Raw genomic sequence first — 13,808 nt, forward strand, 5'->3', positions numbered from 1 at the left:
AGGTTGATACAGTATATCGGTATGTAAATATGAAAGACCCATTCAATTTATTGTTTGTTTATTAACCTTGGTTGCATAAGTGCAAAAATGTTTCTGTCCTACTGGTTTGGTGTCTGGTTATGCTATATGGGAAAAAAATGATAATGCTTAACCCCACTACCGACATGTCTTTAAGCCATATTCAGATCAGCGGATCTGCATTCCAACTATCAAATGTTGAGGTAGGAGGGTTAGTTAAAAAAAAATATATATGTATGTATGTATGTATATATATATATATATATATATATATATATATAACATGTAAAAAAAAACACATATAAAAAAAAAAACACCATAGTCCTCTTTATAATTGGAACATATAGAACAGACTGTAAATGTGAATTTACAATTTTACAGTACTATATGCTTACAGTCAGTGGCTTTTCAAACCATGAATCCACAAATCCTTGCAGAGATTGGTAGAGACCTTCTATTTGATTCTTGAATTCAACGTAGTCTTTATCAAACTAAAATTAAAGATGAATAATTTAGTTCACATTACACAAATATAAAATTATAATACAATAAGTTATCGATAGACTTTGAACTGTATGCTAGTAAATAACCAATTATTAATTTCCTGTATCCAAGCTAAATGAGAAATGCCATTTTGGTACTGCTAAACATCATCCTTATACAAGATCCGTCTTTGAAACAGTGCACTGGATTATGCATTCGTTATTCTACATTATAGTAATACTAGTCGTTTTGGACTACTAATATGAAGGGTCTGTCTCCGTCACCGCCCCATCTCGCTATACTTACCTTGTGGAAGTTTCTCCACTCGGCTATCATGTCATTATCCCCCATTGTACAGAGACATGGCAGTCATCCTCAATTATTATATAGATTACAAATCACAGAAGAGAACTGTGACCATATAAAAGAACAAGGCTGTAAGGCACAAAAATCTGAGCTTTCAAACATGCTCAGTTTTATGGTCCCTCTAATACACAGATCTTTGAAACAGTGCACTTTGCATTGGACAAAACACTCCATACTGTACACTACAGGGAGATTAGAAGTCACATAATGCTCTTGATATATTAAAGCACAAAGCTGTAAGCCACAAAGTAATTTCTGATATACTTAATATCTTACTGAATGAAGCACATTATAACTTACAAATTTCTTAATGATCATACAGGTGATAACATCCGGATCCGGGCTTTAAGGAGTTTATTTCATATTTATTTATCACCATTCATATGTATAGTGTCTCCTTATTAAAGCCCTAAAACTAGAATACTCAGTCATCTTTGATACTATAAATAAGTACGAAAATCTTTGGTTACCAAAACCTTCCTTGTAATGCTAATACTGGGGAGATGTCTCATGGAAGGCTACGTGCAATGTGTCACTTACTTCTTGCTTTCGGTGATCTAGAACATCATATGTCTTTGACTTGGTGTTACTAACAATTGTCTGATAGCGAATATTGATCTTTTCAATTCCTTCAATTCTAATATTCTGAAGATCAGCCAGACTTTCCAAAACATTGCTCATGTCTGATATCTTCTCAAGGCGCTTGCAAAAAGTGTCTAGTTTCCCAAATATATAATTCTCACTGAAAGTGTAATAGTAAAAAAAGATAGAAAATTTATAGGCACATTAAAATGCAATTCTGTACAATTAGAAATTTAATAGCTTTTTCAGTCTTGAAATTGGATTATTGAAATCCCATTCATTTAATACTTTCTTTTAAAATAGAATATATTAATCATTTGGATTTTTGTGTAATAGAAGATAAAATTAAAATTAGTATTTTTTTGATTCTGGGTAAAATAAGAACACCAATAGCAAAGTTATTATTATGCTAATTTGTTAAATTAATAGAAGAGAAAAAATTATATTTGACAGAGTGTAAAAAAATCCAAATTGAACAGATTCATTTACAATTTTATTTTGAGGCTTCCATGGCTTCAAGTTATAAAAGCATATAAAAGGGGGCAGGTGTGTGCTTGTTATCAGACATAAACCTACTTACTTGCTGCCAAAGGTCAAAACTGAAGTGGCACAATCTCAGTATTTATACTGTACAAATCACCATAAACATTTGTACTCTTCGATATAAAAGACAAATATTTGCACTCATGCTTACCATGTGTTTTGCAATTGTTCCAAGCTCACAACATGAGCGGTCCCAAAACAAACCCCCCCATGCACAATAATAAACCAATTTATCAGCTACATTGGTAAATGCAGCCAGAAAAAGAGGCAGGTGACTTCTGGTGGCTGATCTTTGTGATAATCTTACACCAGTCACAGGCCCATATGACACTGGAAGAGATCCAACTGCTTAGACCTATTGCCAAATGACTTGATCTCAACCAATTCAGTCACTTTCATGTTACATGAGTTCATCGGTCAATGTTAAGAAGCATGATATTCCTCTTATATTACTATAGCTTGCGGGTGTGGGTTAGTAGATAGACGACATAACCATGAGTAGAATATGATGTTATTATCAGGGGGTGACCAGAGCTGGCAAGGAACTAACATATGACAGCCTGTAAGCCTGATGAGAACATAAAACTGTACCTTGCATATAAAGTCTCCTGTTCTAGTCACAATAATGAAAGAAAATTAGTTTACCGTCCCTATGAAGCTGTACTACCAACTAAATTTCCTAACCTGCGAATCCCCTACCCGGAGCCCCAAAAGAAATTGCTGCATGGAGTAGCCACAGAGTTGCGTCTAGGAAAGTCAGCAGGTGGAAGGTGGTATCAAAGCTACTTTTTCTTCTCATCAAATTCTTCTGACAAAGGCAGCAGAAAGATTGCCTCAACATCACCAAAAAATGGCGGTTTGTCTCTTACAGCTAATAAATGGAAATAAAAGTATATCTTTGAAAACATAATATCTAATTGGGAGCTTTCAGAAGGCAGTCCGGACACACAGTAAATGTGGCAAACAATGTACAGATATGTCCACATACAATTATCCTCCATGCGCTACAGGTCACGCCACACATAACGCGGGAGCTCCGTGTGCCTTGGTAACACCGAGCATCTTTCATGCAACTTTTTACTTTGAAATGCGTCTTATTCACACAGTGATGTGAATAGATAGCACAAGCAGCTTCTGCTGATTAAAATGATATGCAGCATGCCTATATTCTGTGTGCAACTGCGGGTGTATCTGCATGCGTAACACTACGTTACAGTGTCAGCAGCTGTAACACTGTAAAGTTAGTAATGCTGCATATCATTTTAATCAGCAGAATCTGCTTGTGCTACCAATTCACATCACTGCGTGAATAAGACGCATTTGAATGTAAAAAGTTGCACAAAAAAACACGCTTGGTACTACCGAGTCAATCCACGGCATGGCGCGATTAGAGGGGCTGTTTAACGCGCAAGGAGGCTAGATGTATGAGGACACAACTGTAAGTGGTCATAGTTCAACTGAACTTATTGGACCCAGTCAGACATGGCCAAATGGCACATGGCCAGAACAGTTGGATCCTACAGATTTGATCATACGTTGGCGTCTTTATGGAAATGAGGGTCATCTGTCTCACATTTAGTGGCATTGCTTCAAAATAGCCGCGGATCAGGATAACATTAACATCCAGGTGCAGTAGCGTCACAAGGGGGATGCGGCCTGGTGCCAGAGTTTTCCTATTCCTAACTAGTTTTTCACATCTCAAACATCAAACAGTGACGTAAAGTAGGATTTGGGATTCAGCGCTCAGGGTGGTAAAGAGCGGATCGGGAGCTGCTTCAACTGGAGAGTTCAGTCTCCTAAAATAAAATCTATTAGATGCGGTGGTTGTTGGAGCTCTACACCTATGGCTGTAATTGTTAAGATATTGTTAACCTTAGTCTAGTATATAAGGATGCGTCTGTGCATCTTGGTATGCAGAAATGATGATGAAGACGTGTATCTATACGGTCAAAAAATATTTCATTGAAAAATTAGAGTGACAGTGCTCTCTAATAGGTGTTGTATATAAGCTTGTATCAGGTGAGCTCCTGTAGTGAGTGCCCTTTGTAGGTGTAGCAGTGTAAGACCATTATATATCCCACAATTTGCTGGGGAAATTGGGTTACTCTCACAGGGAGCACCTTACTCCGTATAGACCAGACTTAATGCCTTTGCTATATGTTCCTTTTTATGGTTACAGTGTATCCTCTGTAGCCAAAAGGCTATATGCAGGTGTATTGGTGGGTCACATCCTGCAGTAGGTAGGTCACTTACCGGTAAGTTCACCCTTGCCCTGGTGAGGGTAAAGATGACTCTCTGACACAGTGGACCAGGGATGCAGGTCTAGGTGTGTGGCTCTGCAGGATGAATAAACATCTATCCATCTGTGAAGCCTGTCTATGTCCCTGGATCTTATGCCATGTCTGGTGTCTCCCCTTGAGGTACTGGGACGCTGGGTGCAAAGGGTACTCCCTACAGAAGCTCACCTGATACAAACTATATACCACACATATTACAGAGCACTGTGAAGCTCATCTTTAAAAAAAAATATTTGAAAGCATACAGATACACGTCTCCATCATCATTCATGCGTACTAACATGCAGAGAAACATGCTTGCACCCTAGAATGTATTAACCACTATACCCATAGTTGTAGTGCTTCAATAACCTCTACATCTGGTACTGTATATCCCAAACAACCACAAACAAGTAGATAAGCTGAGAATTCACATTTTAAGTGCCACACAATATCAGATTGCTACACACTGGAAAGATCTGGAACCTCCCTCCAGAATCTTATATGATTACAGGACATAAACATATTTGAAAACACATGAACATAATACCTGAATTCAAACTGCCTCTCATTTGGTGTTTCTTTCAGTATCTCTTTAATTTTATGGAAAGAAGCCTGGTACTGTTCATTCAGGTAAACACATTCCCGGATCCTCTTCAAAAGCTCCTCCCTAAAAAGAAGCATTGACACCATGAACACCCTTACAAGAAAGTATTTGCAAAATAAACCTCACATGCGTATAGGTCTATCTTACTATTTCTGTATTTCTCAGTTACATAAAAAAGCCATAATACCAAATTATACGAAAAATATCTCAGAAAATAAGCAACTGTCTTAAACTACCCTATCTAGTTAAAGTAAAACACTTATTTAAATAAGAATGTCACGATCTGATGCAGGAATTCCTCTGTGGAGGACAAGAAGCCGAGGGGTTAGGATAACTAAGAGACAGCTAGGAGACAGTGATGGGAGTGACAGTGCTAGTACCCTCAATAAAGGTCAAACCCAGGTGTTGGCTAGACCTAAACAGAGGCGAGGAGTCTAACCCACTCGGTGGTCTTCACCAGTGACCCCTCCCCTCCCTATTGGGATTTGGGTTTTCGCTGCACCGAGTGAGCAGGTCGTGGCCCTCTGGTTAGGTACCTGGAAGTGACGAGGAGACTAGGGAATGACACTAAAATAATGAATGGAATGGTATATAAGGATGCACTGGTAAACTCTATGAAACGTTGCTGGATTCAGAGGCAGGATACACCAGGAAGTGACACAGAGGATCCAAGAACAAACTAGTTGAGAGTGACGAGGAATAATGGAAGGTTAGGTACTGGACGCTTTAGGTAACTCGGAAGATCTGGACGCAGGATAGTGTAAAGGAAGCTCAGGAATACAGGCACAGAGAAACACTGGGTCTACAGTGGACCCAGACGCAGGGTAATGTGAAGACACTCTGTAGATATAGTCACGGAAGTAACTGTGCAGGGAACTCAGATGCTGGTAAATGAACTTGTTACACTGCAGATACAACATGGGGATAAGGGAAGGTGCTTCGTGAATCCAGACGCAGGGAAAGCTACAGAAACTAGTGCTTGGGAATGGTACAGGAGAAAACACAGGGAACTGGTAAATAAGCCAGAGCTGAATAAACACAGGAGGATAAACTGAAGCAAAACTTGAGGTAACAAAAGTAAGATACTAGGAATCCAGACGCGGATATGCTCAGAAAGACACAGGTGACTGAGATGCGAACTGGCTCCAATAATACTAAGGAGTCAGACGTAGACAGAAGAAAGTAATCTTGAGCCTGGAACAAATACTGGCATCATAGTCACTGGGTAGGCGAAGTTGAACAGTAACTTCCTGTTCCTGGAGTCAGGCTAAATATCCTTAGGTAGTTGGTCATTGGATCAGCTGAGTGACCGCAAGACTACCATTGGGAGAGACCAGTCAGGTGATATGGACCAACATGGTTGCGCTCATGCCCACCACCATGGGAACCAGGACGCACGCACGGAAGCAGACCCCGGGGAGAATACTTAGCCACCACTCACCTCCAACTCCCAGCGACTGAACACCTAAGCCCAAGGACGCCGGCTCGGAGGTGAGTAGCGGCCGATCTCAGGCCGCATCATGACAAAGAACTTGTATGGGGAGCACTGACCATACATTACCCTTAGCATGCCAAGCCCCTATGTGTCTGAGGTGCAGAATCACAAAATCCTACTGGCATTGGCAGCAGGAGAATGAATTAGTAGTAGTACAGTGGCATCAGGGGGGGTGAGCACCTTAAAATGTTTAAACTTCCAGGCACTGGACCACTACTCTTCTGATACTTGGGGGGATGGGATTTTAGAGCGTGGACATCTCAATTAATTAAGCCTGATATACCCTTAAAAAGGCCATTTTATGTTCTTAAAATTTGTAGTAAATCTTTATCACAAGCCGCTTATGCAAATGCTGGGCGACCGTTCACTGAACTCCTCCTATCAACTGTCCATCATTCCTGCTCCATTCTGGATTGGTTCCTGCGGCTATATCCTTCTGGTGGAAACGCTTCTCCGATGCCGGTGATAGCGTTTCACGTGTCCGGTTCTGGCATTGTCTCCTGAAATCCAGTCAAGTACCCAGTTCTTCTGTCAGCTTTGCTATCTGCCATTTATGTCATCTAGGCAGCACGGTCCGCATATCTACTACCTGCCATTTGTATCATATAGGCGGCACGGACAGCACTCAGTGTCCAGAATGTGCAGCCTAGCATCCAGCTGCTTGAGTCAACCCGGCGGCACAGGCCGCAATCCAGCGTCCAGGGTATGCAATTCAGCGTACCTCCACCTGTGTCAATCCAACGGCACAGGCCGCAATCCAGCGTCCAAAGTACGCAATCCCGTGTACCATCGCCTGTGTCAACCGGGCGGCACAGGCCTCACATCAGACCACAGTTTGCCAAGGCTTATCAGCCCACAAGGCTGCTGCACGGCCCAAAGGCCGCATCTTGCTCTACGGCCCACAGGCCACAGCTTGCCAAGGCTTACCAGCCCTCAAAGCTGATGCACGGCCCAAAAGCCGCATCTTGTTCTACGGCCCACAGGCCACAGCCTGCCAAGGCTCACCAGCCCTCAAGGCTGCTGCACAGCCCAAAGGCTGCATCAACTTCCTCAGCCCCCAGGCCACAATTAGTCAAAATCTACCAGCCCTCAAGGCTGCTCCACTGTCACAGCTAGCCAAGTGTTTCAGCCCTCAAGGCTGTTGCTGCACTCTCTCTCTTATACCCGAATCCTAACAATCTCATTTGATCAGCATTTTTATTATATCACTAGAGAACTGCCTTGGCTTCACACAGGAGCAATTTCATCTCGCCACAGCCCCCTGCATCTCATAAAAACCTACGCCATGTCACCACAGTCCTTGCATCTCACCACAACCCCTACTTCTCACTCCAGCCCTCTGCATCTCACCAGTGTCACCACAACCCCCAATTGCAGCTACCGTAAGCATTATCAGCAGCATGTCCCCGGGGCTGGGGCACCTGTGCATATTTCCACAGCCACCATGCGCACCCTCCCCAGCTGTTGAACATGGCGATCAGCAATGTCCTCGTTGCACAATGTATCCTGCATTTTCTGGGCTTCCTGTTGAGCTTCCTTGTCATGGTGCCCCTGTTCTGATGGTCGTTTGTTCTTTTAAAAAAAATTCTGATAGCTATGCCTCCCCTGGTTCCTTCCTGACTACTGTGTGTGCATCATCTTCATATGTTAGTTGGAGTCTCTCTCTCTCACTCCCTGTCTGCCTCAGATGTGACCCTACTCAGTCCTTGACTGCCTCCCCTCTCTAGGCTGCTACTAAACAACAGGGCACATTGCGATCTCTGATTGGCTCTTACTATCTCAGAGAGCCAATTAGAGGGCAGTCCCCGGCCTTACTGCAGCAACAGCAATACGTCAGTCACACAGCAACACAGTTTTTTTTCTGTGACTTGCTTCATTCCAAGTCTCAGTTTCAGATACTCTCTTGCTATTTCAGCACCCCGGTCAGCTTCTATACACCAGCTTGATGCTTCACTACAATCATTACTGCTCGGCTCCCTTTTGTCACACCAAAACCTTCCCCGACCAATGTTGTATAGAATTGTGAAAACCCCATCAAAATCTGTCCAGTGGTTCAAGGAATTAGCCTGAACGAACAGACAGACCCCTAAACCGTGGACTTACATATATATATATATATATATATATATATATATATATATACACACACACACACACATATACACACACACATATATACATACACTTACTGAAATATTCTTTTAATTTAAAAATTTAAAATAAGGAAAAATCATGATTTCATTAGAAGGCAAGACAATATAGAAATAATGCTAGAAATTAATGACTTTTCCATAAGGATGTTGTCTGACCTAAATGAAATTATCCTTATATAAGCAGCAAATAGTGCATACTGAATGAATGTATATATATATTTGAAGGTTTGTATAGTTGAATATGACTGACATTATTTCAACTACAATAATTATATATTACTACAGTAATAGTGTAGTACATTTATATTCATGAATGAGCACTGTATGAATAAGTAAAGACAACCATAGACATTATTTGCCATACCTCTCTAGATCCCAGATCTTAACAACTCCTTGGTTGAGATAACACTTGGATGTGTTCACAATTTGATTGGTGACTTTGAGGAAAAGAGAAGTCATATGCTCCGATGTATTGTAATATTGTGATGTGCTGTAGATCATACGAATGCTATTCATCAAGCTTGGTATGTGCTCCACCATTGTAGCCTAGGACATCCAAGCACAGAGTTATTGTATTTCTTCAATGTGAAGTTTTCAGAAATACAAAATGTTATATACTAGTATTTTGGCCACATATTATTCGTCTCTTACTGGGTTTGAACTATTGTCTCTCTGTCTATCTTAGGCAATGATCCTACAGATCAGCCACTCTTTCTATATATTTACTATGATCTTGCTCTGGGCCTATTGTGGAAGCGGATTACTTACTCCCTATGGAGCCAATAATCATGGAGGTTCTCTGCTATGTAAACCATTCAGACTCACAGGAACCTTATTGGTGCAATCGGGTCATCTTGCTGGGAAAAAGTGCATAAACACTTCGTTGTTGTTTCCTGGCTCCTGTAATTGGCTACTCTTCCCAACTGTTTGATAACCCCATGCTCTGACCTCAGCCTATTCTCACTTCTGCAAGCCATTGACCATTGGCTTGGCTTGTATGTACTTAGGCTTGTCTTGTATTATTTTTTCATATTCATATTAATTTTAGACTGATTATAGGGAGCTTCATTTATTAATGGAGGTTACTTTCCTTTATGGACACATCAGATTCCTATTTCTAGCACATTTTATTCATATATTCTTGAATATCAGTAGTGAATTGACCATCATGGGACAGATCTTTAGGTCAGGAAGACTGATCTATTAGGATTTAGTCACCATGTTGACAGCGACAACATTGAAACCAGAATTAAATGTCGACACCTGGGAAAATGTCCATATTAACAGATGTCGACATATGAAATGTCAACATGTGCATTAGGCTTAGCATTAGGGATACATCAAGAGTAAAAAGATGCTGTCAACAGTACAACAATGTGGACATTACATCAGTGTCGACACGCTGTATGTCAACATTATGAACATGTTAAGATGTTCAATGTCGACATAACAAGCATGAATGTCAACATTTTGACTGGAGACATACTATACTGAAGACATTTATGAACGTGTAGAATTTGATGACCATGCCAGGTCATGATCTTGCCAAGTGACACCCAAGGGTAGAAAATATATAAATTCAGGCCTGTACATTCAAAACAAAAATTACATTGGTACTTCACAGCAAAGTAGGTACTATCCTAATAAAACAGGTACTCTTTGTAAGCCTGCTAGTAACGGAGGTAAATGTTATCCCACCAAAGCCTTAAGGCACAATGTTTCTATGAAGTTCTCTTAATTTAGCTATGTAAGACATGTAATTCAGGGAAGATTGGTAGAGGTGCAGGATAACAATATCATCTTTGTCACTTCTGCCTGTACAGGACAGAATTGGTACCCGAGAGTTTGGGGCTTCTTGGGAATCAGCTGTACACAGTTATTATGTTTTATTTGGTATACAGCAAGGTAGAGCAGGACAATAACTCATTACAGAAAGTTTGAGGCAAAGGTCAATAAAATGGCAAATGACAATGAACAGTACTTTTAGCAATGTACTTTAGGGAAATGCATTGAGGAAATAGTAACAATTATGCTACCTTTTAAGAAAGTGCAGTTGCAAGGACAAATGAAATTTCACTATATGGTACTTGAAAATCCTACATTGGCACAGTATTGGCAGCATCCCAATACTGGAACCTTACAGCTTTTGTCAAAAACAATATTGGTAATAGCCCTCAGCCTGGCCCTTTTACTTATTTAACAACATAAGGTATGGAACCCTGGAGTGGCCCTGATACAGAATAAGAGTAATACAGTAATACAGCTCCATATTCAGCAGCCTCAAAGACAAATGTGGCCCAGAACACCACAGCCACGCTTTAAACAACATGCCTGCAATATAGAATTCAGATAATAAGATTAAAACAATGGCTTACATCCAGGCTGTCATCATTTAGTCCTGGTTCAGAGTACTTACAGGTGAGGCTTTCCCCAGAGGTCCAAAGAACCTGTCCAGTGTGTACAGATATTTCACATTGTCCTTTGCTTCATTGGCAGCATTGGTAACATTGCAGTCCTGACGGCAAAATAGGATCAAACTTAAAACATTTTTCAAATCCTGCTGTATTATGTAGTGGGAGGGGGAGTAATTTTATTTATTGGTATTATTGTTGTTTTTAATTTAATGTTTAACTCAAGATATGAAATACAATAGGACTACTACACAGAGAGGTAATAAAAATGTCTTCTACTACAGTGTAGAGGTAAAGTTGCCTTTCTGGGAGAATAATTGGTTGCAGTTTGGCTTTAGGATATGAATTACTTTTTTAGCAACATATTTCAACAGTGACATCAGCTATTGCACTTTTATTTACTGACAGTGGTTCAAGTGCGATAAAACTTTAGTTATATGGCACTGTTCTAAATAAAAGATTTCCTAAAGATCCAGCAAAACAATTTCTCCGGTTTCAGGATGCTGACACTGACACTTATGTTATTTATAGCCAAAATACTATAGAAGCTCTTACAGTTAATATGCATTTGACTGAACTGTTAGAAAGGAAAAAAACTCCACTATATTTGTTATGCATCATAGCTCTATAATAGACTTTCTTATCTATGGCAAGGTCTGGCTATAACAATATGGCTTACAAATTTCAGTAAGAGTAACTACTGAAAGGCAAAATTGTATGACTGACCATAATGAAGAAATTAGGTATCCCAGCAACAAATGTAAAAAAGACGAATGGAGGGGGGTCATTATAAGTGGTTAAAAAAATGAGAGTTGTAGAGCATATTTGCATTTACAATTGCTCCTATTTGTCAGCTATGTGCCTACACTGGAGTGCACCCCACTCAGTTTCTGTCGTTCACTTATTCAGACATCAGCAAAAGTTTCTTCCCTTCCCTCCCTCGTTTGACCCTCATTAATGTCTAAAATTTGTCATGTCTCTGCATTTATTACATTTTTATATTCTAGGTCACAGGTATCATGTGCATATTATTGCCCTTCCACTGTAACATCCACTGAGCTGTAGCATACTGTATCCCATTAAAAGTGGTGGTCAAAGGCTAAAGCCCAATTATCACCTCCTCCATGATAAAGCAAAAATCTGTCTGTTCTGCATGAATGAATCTTCATATATGAGCAATTCTATAATTAGTCATGTAGTGTTTCAACCAAACTTATGGTAGTTCTCTGGATAGCTAGACTATAAGGTACATTAGAATAAACTGGTCTGACACAGTAGAAGCATTTGTTGCGAGGGAAATAATCGTATATAGAAACATGAATGTTATAATACCAGTTCTTTCCATTGCTTTAACATCCTGGACTTTGCAGCTTGCAGGATGCTTAGAACTTTCTTGACTTTGGGGCTTTTGATCTCATCTAAAAGACTTGGGAAAGCAAACAATGAATTTAAAAAATGTCTGTAAATGCCAAAACATTATGTATTTTTCAAAACATATCACAGTTCTTCTGCAAAACACAATGTCACATAAAGGAAGGCATTGTGTGAATGTTTTTGTAAAGATAACAAGCAAACTTTAGTTTGAGCATTAATGGCAAGGCCAGTCCTGCATGTCTGTACAAATTCTCTATCACATTTCCTTTTATTATGCTATGAAGCTAAAGATTAGGAGGATAACATTTATACTGGACATGCACTGGATTCTTTGTTATAATCTGTGAAGACATGAGAGACAAAAATGGATGGAGGTTAACACCCTCCAGTCCCAGATGACTGAAAGTCATGCATAAGTCTTGTTAGTGCATAGCTGGTTCTAATGGTTCACAACTGTACTCTTTAAAGGACCTGGTTGAAAGATATAAACATTTTCCTATAGAGTGCTGATGCTCAATTTACCATCTTATTTGTGTTAAGTTCCTGTAGATTTTGGACAATTGCACAGTTCCCTTATTCTGTTAGGTGTAATTCTATTCTATTCAGAGGTATAGATAATTGGACTGTACCATAGTTTGGTAGCAGGTCAGCTACTGTTATAATCTGTATCTGCCCTGATTGTTGTACGTTTCTTTATGCTGTGGTTGCCTTCATTTTCACAATAAATAATGTTGCTGCAGTCTTCACACATGCAAATTGTAGGAAAATGAAATATAATGAATATAATGAATGGTTGTTTCTGAAACCTTGTCCATTTTCTCAACCTGTGAAGATCTAGTTACAGTACAGCACATAGGCAATTCATGGATTATCCTGCTTGTATCACTTTGTAGATTTACTGACAATGAAAGCTACTTGCAACAGTTGAATTGCTCCACAAATCTAAGGGATCTTCTTTTCTGACTTTAGGTATTTCTGGAAAACAAGTCGTGATTTTAAATGCTGGCTTTTGTGTTACTTGGGACTGTTACTAAAATTCAGCAATATTCTAATAAGCTCAGTGTGCCAGGAAACTTCTAAATGTTGATACTTATTAGTAAAGTATATTTTGCATTAATAATTCTGTTCATATTTTGAAACCTATTGAATGATGACATCCGTGACTTCCAGTGTTCCAGCTCTGCGGACGGGCCAATGTCATCTGCTTCTTTCCTCATCTGCTCACTTTCAGCAAGAACCTGTTCAATCTGCTTGATCCAAACCGATAGCATTCCCTCCAGCTTTTCAATCACTTCACTGTTGCCTCCTGAAAAAGACATTGCAGTTTTAAATGGCATATTTGGATAGACACAAATGTAGATTCCAGCCATCCAAGTTTGTTTTTGTTTGTTTTTTGTAAATGTTCATAGGGATTAGCCTCAATTTGTGTAAAGGCCACAAAGACTTGGTTTTAATATGGCAGGACTGCAAGGGCAGCAGCTGCTTGTAAATCTCATCATA

The 13,808-nt window shown here is 39.8% G+C and overlaps 1 protein-coding gene across 1 annotated transcript in view; it reads right to left on the reverse strand.

The window, feature by feature from the left end:
• LOC148519646 (dynein axonemal heavy chain 5-like) overlaps nucleotides 1–13,808 on the reverse strand; it is a 449,515-nt gene that overhangs the window by 402,069 nt on the left and 33,638 nt on the right. Inside the window, exons 9-15 of the mRNA XM_088476296.1 lie at nucleotides 13,449–13,614; nucleotides 12,267–12,360; nucleotides 10,940–11,038; nucleotides 8,888–9,069; nucleotides 4,819–4,938; nucleotides 1,408–1,609; nucleotides 414–509 (exon numbers count right to left, since the gene is read on the reverse strand). Of these exons, the coding sequence (XP_088332422.1) occupies nucleotides 414–509; nucleotides 1,408–1,609; nucleotides 4,819–4,938; nucleotides 8,888–9,069; nucleotides 10,940–11,038; nucleotides 12,267–12,360; nucleotides 13,449–13,614 (959 nt within the window). The remainder of the gene's footprint in view (nucleotides 1–413; nucleotides 510–1,407; nucleotides 1,610–4,818; nucleotides 4,939–8,887; nucleotides 9,070–10,939; nucleotides 11,039–12,266; nucleotides 12,361–13,448; nucleotides 13,615–13,808) is intronic.

Source organism: Taudactylus pleione, unplaced genomic scaffold (genome assembly GCF_031769625.1).
Source record: "Taudactylus pleione unplaced genomic scaffold, aTauple2 ptg000186l, whole genome shotgun sequence".
Classification (NCBI taxonomy): Eukaryota; Metazoa; Chordata; class Amphibia; order Anura; family Myobatrachidae; genus Taudactylus; species Taudactylus pleione.